This window comes from Bos indicus, chromosome 19 (assembly GCF_029378745.1).
Source record: "Bos indicus isolate NIAB-ARS_2022 breed Sahiwal x Tharparkar chromosome 19, NIAB-ARS_B.indTharparkar_mat_pri_1.0, whole genome shotgun sequence".
In the NCBI taxonomy this organism is placed as follows: Eukaryota; Metazoa; Chordata; class Mammalia; order Artiodactyla; family Bovidae; genus Bos; species Bos indicus.
This window is the reverse complement of record NC_091778.1, coordinates 47949520-47976425: the sequence shown is the minus strand read 5'-3', so window position 1 is coordinate 47976425 and position 26906 is coordinate 47949520. Positions and strand designations below refer to the sequence as shown.

Genomic DNA, 26906 nt, shown 5'->3' with positions numbered 1-26906 from the left:
GGGTATGGCAACCCACTCCAGTATTCTTGCCTGGAGAATCCCCATGGACAGAGGAGCCTGGTGGGCTACAGTCCACGGGGTTGCAAAGAGTTGGACACAACTGAGCGACTAAGAATAAGCACAGCATAGTTATTGTTTACTGTGCTTTCTTTTAACTTTTTTACTATAGTTCAGTGCTTAACACACCATGCTATTTTGAAGAACTGGTTTTCTAAGTCTGACTGTATATTTTTCACCTTAGTGTGTTGTGTACATTTGTGTGTTTTCATGTCACTGAGTAGTATGTTTTCATTTCAGCTTGAATAACTCCTGTCAGCATTCCTTGCAAGGCAGGTTTAGTGGTGATGGACTCTCTCAGCTTTAGTTTGTCTGGGAAAGCCTTTATTCCTCCTTTGTATGTGAAGGATAACTTTACCAGATGAAGTATCCTTGGCTGAAAATTTTTCTCTTTCAACACTTTGCATATGTCATTCTATGCTCTCTTGGCTGTAGTTTCTGCTGTGAAATCCACTGATAGCCTAATTGGAGGGCAGTGGTCCTTTTCAGTTTTTTCCTGCTGCCTTTAAGATTTTTTCTTTATCATTAAAAAAACTGAGATATAATTGACAGAAATTTATATTAGTTTTATGTGTACAACCTAATTTGATATTTGTATATACAGCTGACCATTGAACAACATGGGTTTGAATTGCACATGTGTGCAAGCTCAGCTGCTCAGTCGTGTCTGACTCTTTGCTACCCTATGGACTGTAGCCTGTCAGGCTCCTCTGTCCATGGAATTTTCCAGGCAAGAATACCAGAGTGGGTTGCCATTTCCTTCTCCAGAGGATCTTCCCCACTCCAGGACTGAACCCAAGTTTCTTACGTCTCCTACATAGGCAGGTGGATTCTTCACCACTGAGCTATCTGAGAAGCACCTGAACTGCACAGATGCACTTAAATGTGGATTTATTTCTTCTTTATTTTTTAAATTGTGAAAGTATGATAACACGTTTATAGGAGACTTGAAAAATATAGAAGAAAGCTACATATAGTCCCACTATATATTACAATTATTTTTTAAGTAGATAAATTAGGATTTTTAGTCAGAGTTTCAATATCAAACTCTCAAAAATTAATAGAATGAATAGACAGAAAAATAGAATACAGTAGAGCTAAAAAACACTATGAGCCAGTTCAACATAATTAAGATTTACACAATTTTCACATAATAACAGGATATGAATTCTATTCAAGTTCCCATAGGCTATAAAACCAGGATACACTGGAACATATTCAGGGACATAAAACAAGGTGCAAAAATTTCATGGTCTAAAGGTACTGAAATCATTCAGAGTCTGTTCTCTTATCACTGTGAAATTGTTAGAAATCAATATCAAAAGATACCGCGTGTGGATTTTTTTCAATAGTAAATATTACAGAACTACATGATCCATGGTTGATTGAGTCCTCTGCATGGGGGGCTAATTATAAATTATACACAGATTTTCAACTGCATGGAGAGTTGGTGCCCATAATGCTCATATTGTTCAAGAGTAAACTCTGTTGTGAAAAGATCATCACAATAAGTCTAGTTAATATCATTATTTCTGACAGTTTTAATATGTGGCTTGGAGAAAGTCTCTCTGCAGTGAGATGATAGGGTGATCTATTAGCTTTGTGGCCTTGTATGTCCAAGTCTTTCTCCAGGTTGAGGAAGGTTCTCAGCTATTATTTCTTTAAAGAAATTTTAAAGAAATTTTTAATTTCTTTAAAAAAGAAATCTTTTTTTTCCTCTTTATGGAATCCTGATTATTCCAATATTTGTCTCTTGATGGAATTCCATAGCTCACATAGGCTTTCTTTGCTCTTTTAAAGTCTTTGTTCTGTCTTCTCTTCTGTGTTATTTCAAAATTACTGTCCTCCAAGTCATTTTTTTCTTTTCTCCATCTTGTCTCCATGCAACTGATGCTCTCTACTGCTTTCTTCATCTCATTCACAGAATTCTTTGGCTCCAGAATTTGTTTGGTTCTTTTTTATAATTACTTCTTGGTAAAGAGCTTATATTGTTCATATATTTGATTGCTGATGTCACTGAATTTTCTTTCTGAGTATTTTTGTATGAATTTCTTAAAAATAACTATTTTGAATTCTTTAATCAATTAGATTGCAATATTCATGGTTTTGAGCTTGGCTGCTTGAGAATTACCATTTTTCTTTGTAAAGCTATATTCCCTTGATTTTTCATTATCTTTTTAGTTATGTGTTGTCGCCTTTGCATTTGAAGTAGAAGATATCGCCTTAACTTTTCTTGTTACCTTCAGATGGGGTATTATGTTCTATGGTGTTACTATCTGAATTTTTCCATTGTCTTTGTGAAGGTATGCAGGCTTCCCTCTTGTGGCCAAATTTTGGCAAGAATACACAGAAGAACTGTACAAAAAAGATCTTCAGGACCCAGATAATCACAATGGTGTAATCACTCACCTAGAGCCACACATCCTGGAATGTGAAGTCAAGAGGGCCTTAGAAAGCATCACTATGAACAAAGCTAGTGGAGGTGATGGAATTCCAGTTGAGCTATTTCAAATCCTGAAAGATGATGCTGTGAAAGTGCTACACTCAATATGCCAGCTAATTTGGAAAACTCAGCAGTGGCCACAGGACTGGAAAAGGTCAGTTTTCATTCCAATCCCAAAGAAAGGCAATGCCAAAGAATGCTCAAACTGCCACACAATTGCGGTCATCTCACACGCTAGTAAAGTAATGCTCAAAATTCTCCAAGCCAGGCTTCAACAGTACATGAACAATGACATTCCAGATGTTCAAGCTGGTTTTAGAAAAAGCAGAGGAACCAGAGATCAAATTGCCAACATCCGCTGGATCATCAAAAAAGCAAGAGAGTTCCAGAAAAACATCTATTTCTGCTTTATTGACTACGCCAAAGCCTTTGACTGTGTGGATCACAATAAACTGTGGAAAATTCTGAAAGAGATGGGAATACCAGACCACCTGACCTGCCTCTTGAGAAACCTATATGCAAGTCAGGAAGCAACAGTTAGAACTGGACATGGAACAACAGACTAGTTCCAAATAGGAAAAAGGAGTATGTCAAGGCTGTATATTGTCACCCTGCTTATTTAACTTATATGCAGAGTACATCATGAGAAACACTGGGCTGGAGGAAGCACCAGCTGGAATCAAGATTGCCGGGAGAAATATCAATAACCTCAGATATGCAGATGACACCACCTTTATGGCAGAAAGTGAAGAAGAACTAAAGAGCCTCTTGATGAAAGTGAAAGAGGAGAGTGAAAAGGTTGGCTTAAAGCTCAACATTCAGAAAACGAAGATCATGGCATCTGGTCCCATCACTTCATGGGAAATAGATGGGGAAACAGTGGAAACAGTGTCAGACTTTATTTTTCTGGGCTCCAAAATCACTGCAGATAGTGACTGCAGCCATGAAATTAAAAGATGCTTGCTCCTTGGAAGCAAAGTTATGACCAACCTAGATAACATATTGAAAAGCAGAGATATTACTTTGCCAACAAAGGTTCGTCTAGTCAAGGCTATGGTTTTTCCAGTGGTCATGTATGGATGTGAGAGTTGGACTGTGAAGAAAGCTGAGCACCAAACAATTGATGCTTTTGAACTGTGGTGTTGGAGAATACTCTTGAGAGTCCCTTGGACTGCAAGGAGATCCAACCAGTCCATCCTAAAGGAGATCAGTCCTGGGTGTTCATTGGAAGGACTGATGCTGAAGCTGAAACTCCAATACTTTGGCCACCTCATGCGGAGAGCTGACTCATTGGAAAAGACCCTGATGCTGGGAGGGATTGGGGGCAGGAGGAGAAGGGGACGACAGAGGATGAGATGGTTGGATGGCATCACCGATTCGATGGACATGAGTTTGAATGAACTCCGGGAGTTGGTAATGGACAGGAAGGCCTGGCCTGCTGGGATTCATGGGGTCGCAAAGAGTCAGACACGATTGAGCCACTGAACTGAACTGAACTCAAGATTCACCAGGCTGGCTACTGTAAATCTTTTGTTTCCCAGGAGGTAGCACTATAGCTCTTGTGGTTTTTGCCTTGCTCACAAACTGGTTCCTGGTCCCACTGGGGACCACCTTCCTTCGCTGCACTAGAAGCCGGCAGCAGACTGCGTGTGGGGTGGGGGGCGCTGTAGTACTTAGACCTTGGGGATGCCTGAGAACCCCGTAGAGAGATCCCTGCGTGTGGTACTCCCAGAGGCTCATGGGTAGACTTCTTCCTGAGCTCTAGTCCTTTTATTTTTGAAACTCTTTTTTGCCTTTTCTCCAATATCCTCCCCCAGAGTCACAGAGCTCCTGCTTAGTTCTAGTGGGTCTATTGGGGAATAGTGGATTTCTCTGGTGGTCCTGCTTTGCTGGAGTAGCCAGGTACCCACACAAACCTTTTTGTTGTTGTTGTTGTTCTATCCAGTGATGTGCTGGGGCTTCCCTTCTGGAAAGCTAGACTTCTGCAAGTACGCTCCTGTATGTGTGCCTGCATGGCTCAACAGTCACCCGATTTTTGCCCAATTTTGACAGTGGTGAGAGGGGTCTAGGCAGTTTTGCTGTTTCTGTCGGTTCTACGGCCCAGACAGAGGTTGTCCAGTGGGCAAGACTCTTCCAGGGTCCTTGGGAATAATGTGCTAGGTGCCAAAATGCCCACAAAGGCACTTTGGTTCATGCGTGGATGTCTAATTCATTGATTTAAAAGGGGAGATAAAAAGGAGGAATGACTTACATGCCACACTGCTGATGTCACCTCTTCAACTTTTAATATGATGTTAAACAATTATACTTCTAGAATTTAATGCACATAATGCATAACTCTACGATTCTCCAAAATTCACTGCACGTCTGAAATGCTTACCATCCAATGGCAGTGTGTCCAACAGCTCCTCACTTTCACTCTTTGTTAATTCAATACCTATATTTTCCAGATAAAATTGTGTGTCCTTGGCATTGATCTTATTACCTTTAAAAAGATGGGAGACATGATAAGTGAACATTTTCATATATAACAATTATAAATTTTAAAATTATAATAAAACAACAGTATCTTAACTTGCTACAGATGTAACTGCAGAGGAGAAAGGATACAATGAAGCTTTTGTAACTGCAGAGCATCACAAGAAGGAATTAAAGTAGATGTTTCCTTTAAGCCTTGCCAAAAGAATGCTTCAATTAGTGCTCTTAAAACAATGAGGACAAGCCAGCCAGCTTATAATAAAATAGACTTCTTTTTAAAAAATGATACCTCTAAAACTGTAGATAATAAATATATATATATATATATATATATACTTAAAAACAAACATCAGTATATTGGTAAAATGAGATGTGTGTAATTTCAGAATATTCAGTTCAGTTCAGTTCAGTTGCTCAGTTGTGTCTGACTCTTTGAGACCCTGTGAACTGCAGCACACCAGGACTTCCTGTCCATTACCAACTCCCAGAGTCCACCCAAACCCATATCTATTGTGTCGGTGATGCCATCCGACCATCTCACCCTCTGTCGTCCCCTTCTCCTCCTGCCCTCAATCTTTCCCAGCATCAGGGTCTTTTCCAATGAGTCAGCTCTTCGCATCAGATGGCCAAAGTATTGGAGTTTCAGCTTCAGCATCAGTCCTTCCAATGAACACCCAGGACTGATCTCCTTTAGGATGGACTGGTTGGATCTCCTTGCAGTCCAAGGGACTCTCAAGAGTCTTCTCCAACTTGTAGTTCAAAAATTCTTCTTCACTCAGCTTTCTTTATAATCCAACTCTCACATCCATACATGACCACTGGAAAAAACATAGCTTTGACTAGATGGACTTTTGTTGGCAAAGTAATGTCTCTGCTTTTTAATATGCTGTCTAGGTTGGTCATAACTTTCCTTCCAAGGAGTAAACGTCTTTTAATTTCATGGCTGCAATCACCATCTGTAGTGATTTTGGAGCCCAGAAAAATAAAGTCAGGCACTGTTTCCACTGTTTCCCCATCTATTTGCCATGAAGTGATGGGACCGCTGGATCATGGAAAAAGCAAGAGAGTTCCAGAAAAACATCTATTTCTACTTTATTGACTATGCCAAAGCCTTTGACTGGGTGGATCACAATAAACTGTGGAAAATTCTGAAAGAGATGGGAATACCACACCACCTCACCTGCCTCTTGAGAAGCCTGTATGCAGGTCAGGAAGCAACAGTTAGAACCAGAAATGGAACAACAGACTGGTTCCAAATAGGAAAAGGAGTATGTCAAGGCTGTATATTGTCACCCTGTTTATTTAACTTATATGCAGAGTACATCATGAGAAACGCTGGACTGGAAGAAACACAAGCTGGAATCAAGATTGTGGGGAGAAATACCAATAACCTCAGATATGCAGATGACACCACCCTTATGGCAGAAAGTGAAGAGGAACTAAAAAGCCTCTTGATGAAAGTGAAAGTGGAGAGTGAAAAAGTTGGCTTCAAGCTCAACATTCAGAAAACGAAGATCATGGCATCCAGTCCCATCACTTCATGGGAAATAGATGGGGAAACAGTGGAAACAGTGTCACACTTTATTTTTTTGGGCTCCAAAATCACTCCAGATGGTGACTGCAGCTATGAAATTAAAGGACGCTTACTCCCTGGAAGGAAAGTTATGACCAACCTGGATAGCATATTGAAAAGACATTACTTTGCCAACAAAGGTCCGTCTAGTCAAGGCTATGGTTTTTCCTGTGGTCATGTATGGATGTGAGAGTTGGACTGTGAAGAAGGCTGAGCGCCGAAGAATTGATGCTTTTGAACTGTGGTGTTGGAGAAGACTCTTGAGAGTCCCTTGGACTGCAAGGAGATCCAACCAGTCCATTCTGAAGGAGATCAGCCCTGGGATTTCTTTGGAAGGAATGATGCTAAAGCTGAAACTCCAGTACTTTGGCCACCTCATGCGAAGAGTTGATTCATTGGAAAAGACTCTGATGCTGGGAGGGATTGGGGGCAGGAGGAGAATGGGACGACAGAGGATGAGATGGCTGGATGGCATCACTGACTCGATGGACGTGAGTCTGAGTGAACTCCAGGAGTTGGTGATGGACAGGGAGGCCTGGTGTGCTGCGATTCATGGGGTCACAAAGAGTTGGACACGACTGAGCAACTGAACTGAACTGATGGGACTGGATGCCATGATCTTAGTTTTCTGAATGTTCAGAATATTGGAATATATAATTAAAATATGATATGTACATATGGCAAAATATCTTGATTTTATATCTTGTCATCATCACTTCTCACTCACCAGAAAATAAACTTGCTGTGTTCATCAAGGAGTTCAAAGGAACTTTTCCATTATCTGAAATACAAAGGATAATCAGATACAGATAAAATATTTATTGCTATTAGGATTAGGATCACTTTTTCCATGAAATTTTCTAAGTTGTCATTATTTACATACAGAAACTTTTGTTGATTTTTAAATGTTTTTCTTATATCCAACTATCTTATAGAATTCTAAAGAAGGTGTTTTAACATGCTAAATCAGATCTTTAACGCTGTTCCTAAATGGTCTTTTTAATCTAAAAGATATCTCTCTGCTGCCATATTATTGGTCTCAAATCAGATATCACTGACTATTTCAACCTGATACTCGTATTTGCTAAATGGAAATATGATCATCTCTCTTTGTATATTGCCTGTCAAACAATTCCAAATCCTGTTTACCTTCTTACTTTGTCAATCTCTGACCCTTTTCAACATCTATTTCAATAGCTTCTGCTATTTTTTTCCTGAAGTGTTTCTTTGTTTTTCCTAGTTGAATCTTAATCTACCAATGCCCTTATTGGATCTCTGACAATACTGAGAATAATAATCAGAAGCCATATTTCTCCTCCTTGAAAATCATAACTCTATAAGAATTTCTTACTTTCTAAATGAAATTGAACAAGTATACTCTGGGATGCTACAAGAAGACTTCAAAGGCTCTTCTGAAAGGAGTCGCAAGTGGTAAATTAAATACTCACTGTCAATTTCCAAATAGTTACGTAGATCATTTAATTCTTTATTTTCAAGTTCATAGTTCAGGTTTGTCAAAGTGGTTCCTAGTTTATTTTCTAAAACATATCCTCCTTGATTAAGAGATGAAATGAGAAACGATTAAAATCATGCCTAAAATAAAAATGATTTAGTTAAGTGTTATGCACCAAACCCTAATGGGAGGGAGAAAAGCAAAGTTGCAATGCAGATGTTCAAGGAAAATAGAAAACCAAGGTAGCAGAGGGTAGGGTGGGGACTGTGAAGACAAAACATCTCCTTTACATGTTATGAGGCACTCTGCTAAAGTTTGTCATAGACATCTAAAGCAAATGAATGAGACTTATTAGTCATCATTCATTTATTATCAATAATAGAGAAACATGTCTGAAATGCTAGCCACAATTCTGGCTACTGAGTTTGAAACTTGTCATTATAATAGTAAATTATCTCCCAGGAAATAACCTAGTGGTTATCTAAACTTGAACTGTAAGTCATAAAGGGGAATAAAAAAGATTAATAACCTAACTGTTCAATATAATAGGAGAAGGCAATGGCAACCCACTCCAGTACTCTTGCCTGGAAAATCCCATGGACGGAGGAGCCTAGTAGGCTTCAGTCCATGGGGTCGTGAAGAGTCAGACATGACCGAGCAACTTCACTTTGACTTTTCACTTTCATGCACTGGAGAAGGAAATGGCAACCCACTCCTGTGTTCTTGCCTGGAGAATCCCAGGGACGGCGGAGCCTGGTGGGCTGCCATCTATGGGGTCGCACAGAGTCGGACATGACTGAAGTGACTTAGCAGTAGCAGTAGCAGTTCAATATAATAGCGCAGTTAAGAAAGTGAAAGTGAAGTTGCTCAGTCGTGTCCGACTCTTTGCAATCTCATGAACTGTAGCCTACCAGGCTCCTCCATTCATGGCGCTTTCCAGGCAAGAGTTCTGGAGTGCTTTGCCATTTCCTTCTCTAGGGGATCTTCCCATCCTCAGTCATGTCCGACTCTTTTCAACCTCATTAACTGTAGCCTACCAGGCTCCTCTGTCCATGGGGTTTTCCAGGCAAGAATTCTGGAGTGCTTTGCCATTTCCTTCTCCAGGGGATCTTCCCATCCCAGGGATCGAACCCAGGTCTCACGCATTGTAGGCAGATGCTTTATCATCTGAGCCACCAGGGAAGATCCCCTGTAAAGGGAGCGGTTAAGAATGTAGGTTCAAATCATGATCCTCCCAAGTTCAAATGGAGTGACTTTAGGCAAATGAGTTAGCATCTCTCATCTGTAAAATGGTACCTGACTTAGGAAAAGTATCTAGTGTGTGTGCTCAGTCACTCATTTGATCTGACTCTTTGCAACCCCATGGACTGTAGCCCTCCAGGCTCCTCTGTCCATGGGATTCTCCAGGCAAGAATACCGGAATGGGCTGCCATTTCCACCTGCAGGGATCTTCCCAACCTAGGGATTGAATCTGCACTTCCTGTATCTCTTTACCACTGAGCTGGTGGATTCTTTACCACTGAGCTACCCGGGAAGCCCAAAAGAAGCTAACTTACAGATTTCTGTGAGGTTTAAATGAGTTAGTAGATGTAAAGTATTTAGAACAGTGCTTGGCACTACACTCAAGAGAAATTAGCTATTACTACCATTGAGTAATTAAAAGGACTTCCAAAAGGAAATACAAAGGTCAAAAACTTCATTTTCACTTGACTTATTATTCTTAACACTCACCTTGGAAAGTCTTTAAACCCTGTAGCAACCGTTTTTGATAGTACTTTCTGTCATCTACAAGAGAAGTCATTATTGTTAACACAGAAATGTGATACAGCAATTCATAAGAAGAGAATAGATTTTATAAAGACAATAATGTTACATTATTTGCCTTTTAGATGTATCTAATTTCTCATCCACACATCCTTATCTTCCTTGGTTTTAAGAATAAAGTTAAGGGGTAGAGAAAGTTCTAAACTTTCTTTACTAGGCTGAAATTTTCAGTCTCTCTGATTTGACCTTTTTTAACATCACTTCCTCTTTTCCCCCCTTATTTTTCTATTAGACATTTCAAGATTAAAATCCTAAAATTTAAAAAATCAATTTAAAAAATCTTTATTCATTTATGATGTTCTCAAGCTCAATCCCAATGGAGTAAGCTCTATCTCTGACAATAGCCTCCATGAAGGCAAGAACTTCTGTGTTTAATCCTATAACCTAAGAAGTGCTCATTAAACATGTTGAATATAAATATACACTGAATAAATGTTTAATGATTCCTACCTACCCCAACAATAAATACACTCACACTAAGCTCCTCTGAGGACAAAAACAGTATCATAAATACTCACAAGTAAGTGGTAGAGTTTTAAGTAGCTTCCAGCGTTCCTTAGGTGTGAGTTCTATCCCTATGTTTTTCAAAACACCATCTACTTCATCAGCATTAATCTTGGCTCCTTGGAAAAGATGAAAATAATGACTGATGAAAAACTTAAGCATGATGAATGAGTCTAAATTATGAACATCATCTAAGTTTAATTGCAGGATTAAGAACAGGGCTGGCCAATGCTAAGTCAAGACTAAGGAAATATCAGATAGAACTCAATCTTAATTCTAGAGAGAAAATTTTTTTGAATACGCTAATAAAAATGGGATAAATCAACACTCTGAAATGGTAGCTGTATAGAGGCCTAAAACAATAATATAAATGGCTATAGAAGTAATTCTGTAATGACAGTGTTCATATTACTTTTAATTTGCCCATGTGATAAAAAAAAAAGTTAAAGTGTTAGCTGCTTAGTCATGTCCAATTATTTGCAACCACAGGGACTGTAGCCCACCAGACCCTTCTGCCCATGGAATTCTCTAGGCAAGAATACTAGAGTGGTAGCTATTCCCTTCTCCAGGGGATTTTCCTGACCCAGGAATTGAACCTGGGTCTCCTGCATTGTAGGCAAATTCTTGACTGTCTGAGTCAGCAGGAAAGTTCCTGTGTAATGTTATTTATAAAAAGATTTATGCCAATGTTTTTTTTTCTGCCACTTATTGTGGTAACATAGATTTTTAGCTGTTTAAACAATGTAAAAGTGATATGCATTATTGAAAATATTCAGAGAATACAAGATATTTTACCAAGACATGATAAATAATAGTTGTGCTAAAAAGTATACACCCCAAACTAATGTGGATCACAGAATGAAAGATACCATTGATATACTAAAAGAATTAACAATGTCAGTATGATAGGAATAAAATATTTAAAAGCAAAACAGAAAACCATCAGCATTTTGTTAAAATGATTTTTCTGTATAAACTTTCACTCACCTTTGAATGACTCAACATTTTCCATGAGAGTATTTGGTTTAACCTTTTCATCTATAGGATAAAGTACAAGTAAGACACAGATTTTTCATTAGACCCAGAAAGTGTTACAAAGACCTTATATTGTAGAACAAAACACTGAAATTCAGAAGTTTACCCTAAGTTGTTCTATAAATAAACCCCAGCTGGGCATGGAATTGAAGAATTAAGTTTTATAAATGATAAATATATAGAATAGAAGACAAAATTATAGTATAAAATATTAAATTCTATACACAATGGTGATAGGAAGTTTTAAAAACATTGCTTGACTTACTCTCCACTTGGCCTATTGTACTTTAGAATCTAGGAGTACCATGATGCTTGACCACCTTACTGTTAATATTACAGGATTCATACACAGTAAAAATTGCAATACCAATGTATTCACCTGCCTAAAATATTGTAGCTGGCTACTTCCACATGCAACCCTTACACAGCACTTTCTTCATGTTTCCAACTCCACACCCACCAAAACTTCCAATCATTGCTGACTCCTTCATCTAATTTGTATACTTCTGTAGTTGTTCAGTCGTTCAGTCATGTTCGACTCTTTGTGATTCCATGGAATGCACGCCAGGCTTCACTGTCCTTCACCATCTCCCAGAGTTTGCTCAAACTTATGTTCATCGAGTCGGTGATGCCATCCAACCATCTCATCCTCTGTGGTCCCCTTCTCCTGCCTTCAGTCTTTCCTAGCATAAGGGTCTTTTTCAATGAATCAGCTCTTCGCATCAAGTGGTCAAAGTATTGGAGCTTCAGCTTCAGCATCAGTCCTTCCAATGGATATTCAGGACTGATTTCCTTTAGGCTTGGCTGGTTTGATCTCCTTGTAGTCCAAGGGACTCTCAAGAGTCTTCTCCAACACCACAGTTCAAAAGCATCAGTTCTTCAGTGTTCAATTTTCTTTCTTTTTTTTTTAATTTTTATGATTTTATTTATTTTTAATTTAAATTTATTTATTTTACTGTGGTCCAACTTGTACATCCATACATGACTACTGGGAAAACCATAGCTTTGATTCTATGGACCTTTGTTGGCAAAGTCTCTCTGCTTTTTAATATGCTGCCTAGGTTTGTCATAGCTTTTCTTCCAAGGAGCAAGAGTCTTTTAATTTCATGGCTTCAGTCACCATCTGCAGTGATTTTGGAGCCAAAATAAACATAATAAAGTCTATCATGGTTTCCGTTTTTCTCCCCATCTATTTGCCATGAAGTGATGGGACCAGATGCCATGATCTTAGTTTTCTCAATGCTGAGTTTTAGCTAGCTTTTTCATTCTTCTCTTTCACTTACCAAGAGGTTCTTTTGTTCCTCTTTGCTTTCTGCCATAAGGGTAGTGCCATCTACAGATCTGAGGTTATTGATATTTCTCCTGGCAATTTTGATTCCAGCTTGTGCTTCCTCCAGCCTGGCATTTCTCATGATGTACTTTGCATATAAGTTAAATAAGCAGGGTGACAATTTACAGCTTTGACCTATTACTTTCCCAATTTTGAAGCAGTCTGTCGTTCCATATTTGGTTCTAACTGTTGCTTCTTGATCTGCACACAGGTTTCTCAGGAGGCAGGTGAGGTGATCTGGTATTCCTATCTCTAAGAATTTTCCACAGTTTGTTGTGATCCACACAGTCAAAGGCTTTAGTGTAGTCAATGAAACAGAAAGTGAAAAGTGAAAGTGTCAGTCACTCAGTCGTGTCTGACTCTTTGCTACCCCATGGGATTTTCCAGACAAGAATACTGGAATGGGTTGCTGTTTCATTTTCCAGAGGATCTTCCCAACCCAGGGATCAAATCTGGGTCTCCCACATTGCAGGCAGATTCTTTACTGTCTGAGCCACCAGGGAAGCCCTAATGAAGCAGAAGTAGATGATTTTCTGGAATTCTCTTGCAACTTTATGGTGATTTAAGAGACTTTTACATTTTTTTTTTTCCCTGACTGGTTTTTAAATTTCTTCTTTGGCTTTTTTTTTTTCTTTCTTTCTTTTTTTTTTTTTTTTTGATGTTGTCTTTTTTTTAATTTTTAAAAAATTTACAATATTTTATTGGTTTTGCCATACATCAACATGAATCTGCCACGGGTGTAACGTGTTCCCAATCCTGAACCCCCCTCCCACCTCCCTCCCCATACCATCCTTCTGGGTCATCCCAGTGCACCAGCCCCAAGCTTCCTGTATCCTGCATCGAACCTGGACTGGTGATTTGTTTCTTATATGATATTATACATATTTCAATGCCATTCTCCCAAATTATCACCCCCCTCCCTCTCCCACAGAGTCCAAAAGACTGTTCTATACATCTGTGTCTCTTTTGCTGTCTCGCATACAGGGTTATCGTTACCATCTTTCTAAATTCCATATATATGCATTAGTATACTGTATTGGACGGAGAAGGCGATGGCACCCCACTCCAGTACCCTTGCCTGAAAAATCCCATGGATGGAGGAGCCTGGTAGGCTGCAGTCTATGGGGTCACTAGAGTCGGACATGACTGAGTGACTTCACTTTCACTTTCATGCATTGGAGAAGGAAATGGCAACCCACTCCAGTGTTCTTGCCTGGAGAATCCCAGGGACAGGGGAGCCTGGTGGGCTGCCATCTATGGGGTCGCACAGAGTTGGACACGACTGAAGTGACTTAGCAACATACTGTATTGGTGTTTTTCTTTCTGGCTTACTTCACTCTGTATAACCGGCTCCAGTTTCATCCACCTCATTAGAACTGATTCAAATGTATTCTTTTTAATGGCTGAGTAATACTCCATTGTGTATATGTACCACAGCTTTCTTATCCATTCATCTGCTGATGGACATCTAGGTTGCTCCCATGTCCTGGCTATTATAAACAGTGCTGCGATGAACATTGGGGTACACGTGTCTCTTTCAATTCTGGCTTTTTTTTCTTTAAAGTGCTTCTCTGTTTCATTTCTCTACCTGCTTCTTAGGTCTGTCAATTTTCTCACTGCCATCAAAATTTAGCCCTTCAGGTGGGAATCACTGTTTAACAGATTACTGATCTTATTTAAACATTAATAATCTGAGATAATAAAATTTCTCAGATGAACACATCTGGAAGTTTTATTAGAGGAGCTCAGTTTCCCTAAAGCCATGACTACATGCTCACCATCAACTGGCAGGTGGTTCCTCAGGTCCTCAACTTCCTCATTCTCCAGGTCATAACCCAAGTTTTCCAGGATGGTTTCCAGTTTAGAGACATGACACTTCCCACCTTAAGAAAGAATGAAGTGATAAAAAATAGGAACTGGTATTTAAAAAAAATGCTGGTTATATTCATGCACCAATTGCAACTAGATGAAACAAATCTATTGCATAATGACCAAAAAAAAAAAAAAAACTATTTATGGTTACATGTGAAATGTCTTCAACACTTTCCACAATAAAGACATACTGTGGAAGTCAAGAATATATTTGTGGTTCATTTCAGGGGCCCTTTCCATAGTTTTCAAGAAAGGTGTATTTAGAAGGAACTTAATTATATATTATGTAAATTATATACAATTTTATTTATATACTAATCCCAAATGCTATTTTTATGTATTATAAGTTTCATATGTATATATGAAACTTACTGTGTCAGAGAACTATAAATGATCACATTAGATGTAATTGCATCTAAAGGAGACCTATAGGTTAATGGGATAATAAGATCAATGATCTAATTATTGTGGAATGATAAGCCTTTTGAAAATTAAGGTAAAATCTGCAAGTCTTAGTTTTACTTTCCTTCTTATTATGATTCTCACTTACCAGGAAAAGCCTTGATGTGATTGAGCAAATCATTTTTCTCTACCTTTTTATCATCTGTAAAATAAGACACATTTAAGGTAAGATACAGTTACATGGACAGTAAAAAAAAAAAGGTAGTAAGAACATAATTTCATAATTACATACTTTAAAAATTTGTCTTAAGTTATATTCCTACATTTTCTACATCCACGTTCTTCACTGAAACAGATGTTACCTCTTTCCCGACTCTGAGTTCTCCTTTTTCTTTCTCTGTGTGTACTAAGTCACTCCAGTCATGTCTGACTTTTTGCAACCCTATGGACTGTAGCCTGCTAGGCTCCTCTGTCCATGCGATTCTCCAGGCAAGAATACTGGAGTGGGTTGCTATGCTCTCCTCCAGGGGATCTTTCTGACCCAGGAATCCAACCCATGCCTCCTGAGTCTCCTGCATTGGCAGATGGGTTCTTTACCATAAGCACCACCTTCTTGCTAATTTAAGACTTTTCTTTCACATTGCCCTACTAATGCATCATTCATTTCTGAGTAATATTTAAAAAAATTTTTATTTTATTGAAGTATAGTTGATTTAAAATGTGCTAATTTCTGCTGTAGAGCAAAGTGATTCAATTGTACATACATATATTCTTTTTCATATTCTTCTCCATTATCAATTATTGCAGGATATTGAACATATTTCATGTGCTGTACTGTAGGACCTTGCTGCTTATCCATTCTGTATGTAATCGTTTGCCTCTGCTAATCCCAGACTCCCAATCCATCCTTTCCCCTTTGCCACCTCACCCTTGGCAACCACAGTTTGCTCTCTATGTCTGTGAGTCTGCTTCTGTTTCGTAGATACATTCATTTGTGTTATATTTCAGATTCCACATATTAGTGATGTCATATGGTATTTGTCTTTCTTTTTCTGATTTATTTCACTTAATGGCAGGACTCAGGTTTGATGCTATAGCTTTTCAAAATGAGAAACCTAAATGTTAAAGGCCTAATTTCTTTACAGCTAAAGATTGGTATTTTTGTGTTTTAGATTTTTATACAAAACTAGAATGGCCCATTTTTATGACGTTCTCACAATGAAGTTTATACAAGCACAGAGATACATACACAGATACATACATCAAATACCTACCAGCAAATGGCAATATTTTCAACAGCTCCCAGATTTCCCTATTTGTGAGCTCTATTCCCAGGTTTCTTAGTGTTTTCTGTATGTCTTTGGCTTCAACTTTTTCTCCTTTAAAAGATGGGAATGGTTACAGATGAGAATTGCTTACTGACTCCAAACGATGAAGTGTCTAAAGCTTGTACAGGGTTTTCTACAGTTTTCGGAAGTTATTTCTTTAATTCTAAACAAAATACTTATTTCTAATGCTCTTAAGGACCTCAAAGAAGTTAACCCAGCTCATGGTAAAGGGATATATAGGAGGCAAAGTGATCTAAGTTATGTACAGGCAGCTACCTCATCTAAATTGTATTAACCATCAGGTAGAATTTGTGTTTCTCTTTGTCTGAATTACAAGATGAATTATCTTCATTAACCACATTATTTGTATTTCTATCAAAATTTCACTCTAACATTTACTGGGTTACAGTAGACATGAGATAAGTATTTTGAATGAATGAATAGGTGAGTTGGCCACTGAAATAAATCACAAAATAAAAAAGTTTCAGAGAATACAGAACTTGTTATAGAGAAATAGTGATATGTTTTGCTAAAACATAAATAATCCAATGTAATCTTCATGTCATTAGAATCAACTTTAATTGTTACAAAAACAGAAGTTAAAAATCAATGACAAAATAAGAAAACAGCTTTACATCTGTATGTAAACATGGAGTATTTGCATTTTAGTTTTATATCTTTTCACAAAATGTATTGCTCACCTGTTATTTTCTTTATTTCTTTTAGCAGTTTATGCAGATCAGTCTTGCCAAACACTAAAACATAAGCCACAATTTAGACAGACACAATTGTAGACTGATTTAAAAAGATTATTAAAATATTTAAGCATTAATTTCATTATTTATTCTCTTCTCCCTCTTAGTATCTCAGTCTCTGCATGCATGCATATGAAAATTTCCCTCCTCAGGTTTGTTCTGGTGGCTTTACACCATCTACTGTATCAGATTCCAGCAATAAGGATAAAAACTTTCACTTTGGAACTTTAAGTCTACCTATTTCCCCACTTAACACTACCCCATACTGTAACCCCCAAGGTAGCTTAATCCACTGCATTTGTTTGTAGTAGTAATGTTCATTACATAATCAAAGACTATGAGAGTCTTTAAATTACAAAATATGTCTATTTATTCTGTATCCCATCCAGACAAGTTAGGGATGCCCATAGTAATATTAGACAGTTTAAAATTAAACAGTAGAATGGAACATAATGAGAATTATCTCTTCAATTAGTATAATTTCCCAGAATTGCAGATGTAGTACATTTTAGGCCAAGAAAAAAAAAATCTAGAACTATGCACATTATTCGTATTTTCTTACCAAAAAAACAGAATACTATTTATTACTATGGAATCTTATTCTTCCTTTGGGGTAGTTTCCAGTACATTCTCCCCATACATTTAGTTATCAGATTTATGCTTTGGGGTCTCTTGCTACATATAGCACAGTATAATTTTACATTAAATTTCCACATTGGTGATAACAATCAGGTAACACCTACTGATTAACACAACTGAAAATTCTTGCTGAGAGTCTTGAGTAGTTGCTAAATTAACATATTACCTAGTTAATTCTATTTCTCACTCAACAAGCATTTATAGGTGTCAAAGATCTGCACTCATTGTGCTCTTTACTAAGGGATACAACAGCCCATGGGGTTGCAAAGAATGAGACACGACTGAGTACACACACACACACACACACACACACAATGGTGAGCAGCATAGACATGGTTCCTATCCTCACAGAGCCTTCATTTATTATTGATTTCACTAAGTCTAGGTGGAGAAGGCAATGGCAACCCACTCCAGTACTCTTGCCTAGAAAATCTCATGGATGGAGGAGGAGTCTGGTAGGCCGCAGTCCATGAGGTCTCAAAGAGTCGGACACGACTGAGCTACTTCACTTTCACTTTTCACTTTCATGCATTGGAGAAGGAAATGGCAACCCACTCCAGTGTTCTTGCCTGGAGAATCCCAGGGACGGCGGAGCCTGGTGGACTGCTGTCTATGGAGTCGCACAGAGTCGGACACGACTGAAGCGACTTAGCAGCAGCAGGTGAGAAAAGGCTTTTGATCTTTCTTTTAGCTTTCCCATCAGAGAGAGCAAGGAAAATCCATTCTGGTTTCACAGATTCAACACCAAAGGTATAACAACTAATTATGTATAGAAAGATAATGTGATTCATTGAAGAAAGTAGAATACTATCTGGGTTTACAAATGCTTATCTTTGCTCTTTATGTACATAATGAGGGTGTCTCTAGCCTGAGGATTAAAAAGCTTTACACCTTCCAATTTTTAAATGGGAATCTCAGCCTGCATTCAGTTATTTAAATTTGATCAATTAAATTAACTAGGGTAGCTTTTCAAAATGCTTTTACTACCCATAAGTATTTATTTCCTCCTCTCCTTGAACTTCACTAAAATGATAGGAAAGTAATAATAAATGTACTCAAAAGACATTTATGGGAGATGAAATCCTCATGAACAAGAGACTTTACAAACATTTGAAAATTAGAAAGCAAGTAGGAGAGTGGTAACTAATTCAGCAGAGCTGAGGAAGAAAGAAAGAAAGTGAAAGTGAAGTCGCTCAGTTGTGTCCGACTCTTTGCAACCCCATGGACTGTAGCCTACCAGGCTCCGCTGTCCATGGGATTTTCCAGGCAATAGTCCTGGAGTGGATTGCCATTTCCTTCTCCAGGGGTCTTCCCAACCCAGGGATCGAACCGGGTCTACCGCATTGTAGACAGACCCTTTACCGTCTGAGCCACCAGGGAACTTAAAAGCCTATGAGGGGACACTAATGAAAAGCGGCATAATTCACAAAGAAGAATCCTAAAAAGTTTCAAGATACAGAGTATCGGGTTAGGTGTAGGAATGAACATCAAGGGGACTGCTAGCAAATTAGTACACACAGGCAAGTTAACAACATTCCCCTCCTCTGCTAGTTATTACCCTTTCTTGTGTTCCCATTTTGTCCAAATTCCACTCCACCATCACTTCTCCTCTCACCCCCCTGCCCATTCCCTAAAAACCAGAAATTTATTCTCTAGAGACATGGACACAGAGAAATTCTGGACTCTGGAAGGTAGGCACAGTAAATGTTAGGCAAGAGGATTAAAATGGGGCATTATATGAATGTTAATAAACTAAAGTGGAAGGGAGGGAGGCTCAAGAGGTAGAAGATATATGTATACTTATGCTTGATTGGGGCTTCCCTGGTACTCAGCTGGTAAAGAATCTGCCTGCAATGCAGGAGACTCTGGTTTGATTCCTGGGTTGGGAAGATCCCTTGGAGAAGGGAAAGCTATCCACTGCAAAATTTTGGGCTTCCCTGGTGGCTCAGACGGTAAAGAATCCACCTACAATATGGGAGACCTGGGTTCGATCCCTGGGTTGGGAAGATCCCCTGGAGGAAGGCATGGCAACTCACTCCAGTATTCTTGCCTAGAAAATCCCCATGGACAGAGGAGGCTGGTGGGCTACAGTCCATGGGGTCACAAAGAGTCAGACACAATTAAGCTACTAAGCATGCGCATGCTTGATTCATGCTGTGTACAGCAGAAACCAACAGAACGTTGTGAAGAATTATCCTCCATTAAAATAAATAAGTAAATAAAAAGAGTACTTCCCTGGTGGTCCAGTAATAAAGAATCCACCTCCCAAATGCAGGGTATATGAGTTTGATCGCTGGTCTGGGAAGGTCCCACAGGCCATGGGGAACTGAACCCGCAAGCCACAACTACTGAGCCGGTGCTCTAGAGAGCCTGTAGTGCTCAAAAAGAGTAGCCACTGCAATGAGAAGCCTGCGCACCGTGCAGAGAAAGTCTGCACACAGCAACAAAGACCCAGCACAGTGACAAATAAATAAATAAAATAAAGGAAGATAAAATACTGCTGTTTAAGGTTCTTAATGTAGACAGAGATAAGGTCAGGGATGAATAATGTGAGCGTGTGCCAAAACACAGGGGAAGGGATAAGGAAACTGGTAATTTGCAAGTGTATAAAGGAATTGTTGGTTTGAAACCTAAGGAGCTTCCCAGGTAAAATCTGAAACCAGCCACCTGTACACTGAGGGCAGGGGAAGACCAAAGTAAGAGCAGACCACTCCAGATGGGTGGCTGAAAGGTTTCTAAGCAAGGAAACTTACATATGAGGCTTGCCTTTGGTGACCACAAGACAAGTAGGTCTCTGCACTGCCCGCCAGAATCTTAAAAGTTTATATAGAGACTTTAACTGGGTTTAGTCATGTATACCGTCCAGATGGGATTCAACAACACATTGCTCTCTCAAGGCTCTTTGCTTGAGCACAACTCTCACTGTGGGAACAGTGGACACGGTGGGTGTTCTAAGCACAAGGGGGGCAGTGAGGATCCTCCAATTGCTTTGACTCCAGTTTGCAGGTCAACTGGCAGCCATGTTCTCTCAATTACCCGCTCCAACAGGAATGTATAGGCGGGTGATATGATTTTTTAAATAAATGTAAATCATATACTTAATCTGAAATTAGAAACCTCTTCTCTGTGGGTAATAAGCCCTTCTTCAGTTTCTTTCAAGTAAAGGGTTAAACTCCTATAACTCACTGTAGCACATGTACCATCATGCATACTGAGATCACTGAAAACACACCAAGTCAAAATAGTCTCTTATGTTAGGACTGGGCTCTTCTCAAAGATTTAAAGAGTGATATTATCACCAAAACAGATTTAGTGCCAGAAATTTTCAAACATAAGCTTATAAGTCTAAATTTCTTTAAAAGGTTTAATATCATCTGTGATGCTCACCATCAACTGGTAGGTTTTGTGCCAAATCTTTGAGCTTGTTATCTGGGAATTTGATTTTCATGTTTCCCAAAACGTTTTCCAGATTACTGACATCAACCTTCCCACCTACGGAAACATTTGGGAACACGAGGGAAATTTAATGACTTCTCCAATAGAGAAAATTTCAGTCAATTTCCATACAACCAGGACTATCAGCAAAAATATCACTGATCCAAAATGTTCAAGTGCACAATGTGAACAAAATAGAATTAGAATTGTAATTTCTGCATGGTCTTGAGGACAATCTTAACAAGGTACAAATTCATTCTCCAGTGAGTTACACTGATGGAATGCCCAGAACTACTGCCAATTCTTTACTTCACATTTTCTATATAGGCCCAACTTTAGATTTGCTTTGCAAATAAATTTAATAAAAGCCAAAGTTTACTAAGCAGGAAAGACTATTTGAAAAAAGCACATACATTCAAAACAAATAAAAAATAATCACATAAAAAATTATGTGTGAGGTGGTAAGATCCGCAAGAGAATAATTAGACAATAATATTAATGCAAATGTAAGGCAGAAGAATCTTATTTATCTTTCTTCTCATGCTTCTTACCATTGAAAGATTTCACACCATCTAGCAATCTATTTTCATATATATTCCCATCATCTGTAAGAAAAGGCACAATCGACATCACAGATAAAAGGATATAGAAATTGAAGAGAGACAATACAAAGGTATAATTTCACAAACATGCTTTAAAATGATTTGTCTTAGAAATAACTTTGATTTTTGCCCTCCAGTGACTTTGAAACTATGGACAAAAGAAAACTCTCTGAGTGCTGTGTCCGGCTGTAGAACCAATAATTAGCGGCAAACACCTTAATTGGAACATGAACACGTCTTTCCCTCACTTTTCTTTGACTTTTTTCTTCATTCTCCTACTCTTCTATTTCTCCCATCCTCACTTTCTTCCTTACATCTCTCAGTTTAACTTTTACTTTTGAGGGTGGAACCAAATATAATAAAAGGAATTTTTGTATCCAATGGCAGGATTCAAGAAAATAGAGTTGGTATTTAGAGTTTCCCAAAGAAAGAATTACACTTTCCAAAGGAAGGACAAAGTTACACTAAAATTTCTTACATTCTTTTTTCTGTGGTTTTTAAATTAGGATATCTAGCAGGTATAGTTTTTTTTTTTTTTTTAAGTTGTTTTAAACACCTAAGACTAACCTTTCTCAAAGTTCTAATCTTGTTTGAAATGCTTACCATCAACTGGCAGGTTTTTCACCAGTTCCGAGTATTCTTTAGGTGTGAATTCTATCCCGAAGCCTTCCAGAATATTTTTCAGACCTTCTACATTAATTTTTTCTCCTTCAAAAACAGAAATGGTGAGTATAGTTGACAATATTAATAACTATCTAACTACTTAAAGATATGAAACAAAATCGTTCATGTTTATACATCACTATCCCCAGCTGCTAGGTAAAAGATAAAGGCACAGTAAAATCTGCCTAGTGGAGTCAAGAGTGGGAGAGAATTAGAACTTAGAGCCCTAAGGGAAGACTTGCTTTCATAACACTGAGAATAAGAAACCACAGTTCTCAGTGTACTGAGGATTTAAATAGTTGCTTTGTAAACTAGAATGGAAATTTAACCTAATTTTGCTCTGCTTTTCCCAAAACTGCTAAACTGTTTGACCATTATCCTAATTTTTATCATTTCACACAACGGCTATTTTAGTGCTGCTGCTCCTGCTAAGTCGCTTCAGTCATGTCCAACTCTTTGCGACCCCATGGACTGCAGCCTACCAGGCTCCTCCGTCCATGGGGTTTTCTACAACAGCAGAATTGAGTAGCTGCAACAGAGACTATATAAGCTACTCAATTCTGCTGTTGTAGCACTAAAATAGCCATTGATAATAGATAAAAGAAGACTGTGACTGTGTTCTAGCAAAACTTTCTTTATAAACAGAGGGCTAGATTTGGTCTATGAGCAGTAGTTTGTTTGTCCCCGATACTGATTTTTTACTTTTCAGTGGTGAAGATCTGAAGTATATTATTAGAAAATATTTTAGAAGATATAGGAATTGCTACTAATATAGACTGACTTTGGACAATTAGACACAAACACGTATAATAACAATAAACTGTGGAAAATTCTCAAAGAGATGGGAATACCAGACCACCTGATCTGCCTCTTGAGAAACCTGTATGCAGGTCAGGAAGCAACAGTTAGAACTGGACATGCAACAACAGACTGGTTCCAAATAGGAAAAGGAGTACTTCAAGGCTGTATATTGTCACCCTGCTTATTTAACTTATATGCAGAGTACATCATGAGAAATGCTGGGCTGGAGGAAGCACAAGGTGGAATCAAGATTGCCAGGAGAGATATCAATAACCTCAGATATGCAGATGACACCACTCTTATGGGAGAAAGTGAAGAAGAAGTAAAGAGCCTCTTGATGAAAGTGAAAGAGGAGAGTGAAAAAGTTGGCTTAAAGCTCAACATTCAGAAAACGAAGATCATGGCATCTGGTCCCATCACTTCATGGGAAATAGATGGGGAAACAGTGGAAACAGTGTCAGACTTTATTTTTCTGGGCTCCAAAATCACTGCAGATGGTGATTGCAGCCATGAAATTAAAAGACGCTTACTCCTTGGAAGGAAAGTTATGAGCAACCTAGACAGGAAGTTAAAAAGCAGAGACATTAATTTGCCAACAAAGGTTTGTCTAGTCAAGGCTATGGTTTTTCCAGTGGGCATATATGGATGTGAGAATTGGACTACAAAGGAAGCTGAGCACTGAAGAATTGATGGTTTTGAACTGTGGTGTTGGAGAAGACTCTTGAGAGTCCCTTGGAGTGCAAGGAGATCCAACCAGTCCATCCTAAAGGAGATCATCCCTGGGTGTTCATTGGAAGGACTGATGTTGAAGCTGAAACTCCAGTGATTTGGCCACCTGATGCAAAGAGCTGACTCATCTGAAAAGACTTTGATGCTGGGAAAGATTGAGGGCAGGAGGAGAAGGGGATGACAGAGGATGAGATGGTTGGATGGCATCACTGACTCAATGGACATGGGTTTGGGTGGACTCTGGGCATTGGTGATGGACAGGGAGCCCTGGTGTGCTGTGGCTCATGGGGTCACAAAGAGTCGAACACGACTGAGTGACTGAACTGAACTGAACTTGAAACAACACCCTTGTAACTACCACCTAGGTAAAGAAACAGAAGAACGTTGATAGCACTCCGGAAGTCTATCTTTCTCAAGCCCTATTCACAGTATTCCTTAAGAGGTAATTATACCCTTAGTTTTTGGACAATGATTTCATTTTTCTTTTGTTTAACATCAAAGCACTGATGACTTTATTTACATGAATCATGAACATTTTGAAGGCATTTCTATTTAGAGAAACATTTTCTTTAACTGTATAGTATATGAGAGATTTTTAGGATGGTCTCTGAAAATGAACTCAAAGGAACTTTTGTGTAAAAATAAAATGATGGTTTGGGTTTCAGTTATTATATATCAATACCTAAACCTAGAAATCAGTTTGGAAGGAAACACGAAAGTTCCAGAATTGGGTTAAAACTATTCACCTTTAATCGTTTTCCCCAAACTTGGTTTGATGTAGATTGGTCATAAGTACTATTATGTAGCACATAGTCCCACACTTTCTTAAATGGAGGCTACTAAATATAATTTAGTATTTTTCTAGGTATTCCAGTGTCTTTGAAATTAATGAGAATGACTGCATTATGCTATACTAACTATAATACAAAAAAAATTTTTGGAGCTATTTACTTTAAATTTTTTTCTTGGAGTATAGTTGATTTGCAGTGTTTTATTACTTTCTATTGCATGGCAAAGTGAATCAGTTATACATATATCCACTCTTTTTCAGATTATTCTCCCATATAGGTCATTACAGAGTTGGACAATGATTTCTTGCTTTTCTTTATACATTTATCATCTAGTTGGCATGCTTAATCACTGTTATTTAGCTCTGCTTCTTTTCAAATCTTATAAATGAAATCATACACATATTAGTTTCACTGACATATTGGGAGAATAGGGGCTCTAGGAGAGGTCCACCCTGGGAACAGGTCATAGGGGATATATTATTTGTAGAGAACTTAGAAATAATAATAACACCAATTAAAAGTAAGTCTACCTTTTACTATCACTTCAGGCTCGCATTTCAAATAATGTCACTACCAGACTAGACTGTTTCCACTGCATCTTCCTATCTTTGAATACCACTTTTGTGGCTGGTTGATTTTTTTAATTGAGATGAAATTCTCATAATGTAAAAGTAACTATTTTAAAGTGTGCAATTCAGTGGCACTTAGTACATTCACAATGTTGTGAATCAACTCTCTCTAGTTTCAGATATCTTTATTGCCTGGAAAGGAAACCCCATGTTTAATAATCATCACCCATTGTACCCTCCTTTCAGTTCCTAACAATCATGAGCCTACTTTCTGACCCTATGGATCTATTACCTCTTCCTATTAATGGAATCATATAATATGTGACCTTTTATGTCTGGATTATACTACTTAGCATAATGTTTTTGAGGTTAATCCACATTGTAAAATATATCAGTACTTAATTTCTTCTTCTTTTTAAGAAGAGATTGATACAACAGATGTGTTCATCTTTTTAAGTTAAAAAAAATTTTTTTTTTGGCTGCTCTAGGTCTTCGTTGCTGTGTGCAGGCTTTCTCTAGTTGCCGTGAACATTGGTCACCCTTTAGTTGTGGTGCATGGGCTTCCCACTGCGGTGGCCTCTTCTGTTGCAGAGCATGGGCTCCAGGCATGTGGGCTCAATAGTGTGGTGCACAGGCTTAGTTACTCTGTGGTATGTGGGAATCTTCCTGGACCAGGGAGCAAATATGTATCCCCTGCATTGGCAGGTGGATTCTTAACCATTGGACCACCACAGAAGTCCTCATGTCTTTTTGAAGCTAAATAATATTTCATTTTATGAACCAAATTGTGTCCATTTGGTATTTATATGTTGATGTTCTAATTCTTAGTACCTTGTAATGTGACTGTGTTTGGAAGTAGGAGTCCTCTGCACTGGACTGAAGCTGATCCTGTTGTGTTGCTGTTAGTGGTTAAGCCCTACTCTTCTTTATTCCTAGCTGTCTCTGTATATCTCAGCTTTGCACCTCTCTGGGTCTCTGGGTGGAATGAAAGCAAAGCAAGTCCTGTGATTTTTGTTCATTTGTTTTTGCAGCCGAACCATGTGGCATGTGGGATCTTAGTTCCTGACAGGGATGAAACATGCAGTGGAAGCCTGAAGTCTTAACCGCTGGAACTGCCAGAGAAATCCTCAAAGTAGGTCTTTTGTGAAGTTCCCTGAAAGGATGGAGAAGCTAGTCATCTACCCTATTTTTCTCTTCCTGCTAGGAGAACTCTTTCTATCTGGGGAGTTCCCTCTAAGTGCTGACAGTGCCACCAAGGGGATGTGCTGATACAGGCAAAATCAATTGTTCTTACCCCTTTAACACAGTTATTCTCAGGTTTAAACTCCACTGGGTTGCTTTAGTTTCTTAAGTGGACTCCTGAGCTCTCCTAGAACTGCTCTGTTGGTGGATATCTAATTAACTGTTGATCTTCGTGGAGAGTGTGGTCCCCTACTTTATCATCTTGGTGATATCAAACTCTAAATGCAACTGACTTTTATATGTTGATTTTGTATCCTGCGACTTTACTGAATTTATTAGTTATGAGTTTTTGGTGGAGTCTTCGTAGTTTTGTATATATATATCTTATATATATATATATATATATATATATATATAAGTAAGATCACCTCATCAGCAAAT

At 38.4% G+C, this 26906-nt stretch overlaps 1 protein-coding gene across 2 annotated transcripts in view; it reads right to left on the bottom strand.

The window, feature by feature from the left end:
* The window catches only part of EFCAB3 (EF-hand calcium binding domain 3), a 149510-nt gene extending 126851 nt beyond the window's left edge, over nucleotides 1–22659 (bottom strand). Inside the window, exons 1-13 of one of the 2 annotated variants that reach the window (XM_070773709.1) lie at nucleotides 22334–22659; nucleotides 21680–21733; nucleotides 21081–21185; nucleotides 17001–17054; nucleotides 16246–16350; nucleotides 15120–15173; nucleotides 14476–14580; nucleotides 11320–11370; nucleotides 10347–10451; nucleotides 9736–9789; nucleotides 8000–8104; nucleotides 7279–7332; nucleotides 4881–4985 (exon numbers count right to left, since the gene is read on the bottom strand). In XM_070773709.1, the coding sequence (XP_070629810.1) occupies nucleotides 4881–4985; nucleotides 7279–7332; nucleotides 8000–8104; nucleotides 9736–9789; nucleotides 10347–10451; nucleotides 11320–11370; nucleotides 14476–14580; nucleotides 15120–15173; nucleotides 16246–16350; nucleotides 17001–17054; nucleotides 21081–21141 (853 nt within the window). In that variant the 5' untranslated portion in view covers nucleotides 21142–21185; nucleotides 21680–21733; nucleotides 22334–22659. Of the gene's footprint in view, nucleotides 1–4880; nucleotides 4986–7278; nucleotides 7333–7999; nucleotides 8105–9735; nucleotides 9790–10346; nucleotides 10452–11319; nucleotides 11371–14475; nucleotides 14581–15119; nucleotides 15174–16245; nucleotides 16351–17000; nucleotides 17055–21080; nucleotides 21464–21679; nucleotides 21734–22333 lie in introns of those variants that run through there. The other variant, XM_070773710.1, reaches the window with a different exon arrangement.
* Nucleotides 22660–26906: the final 4247 nt, after the last annotated feature.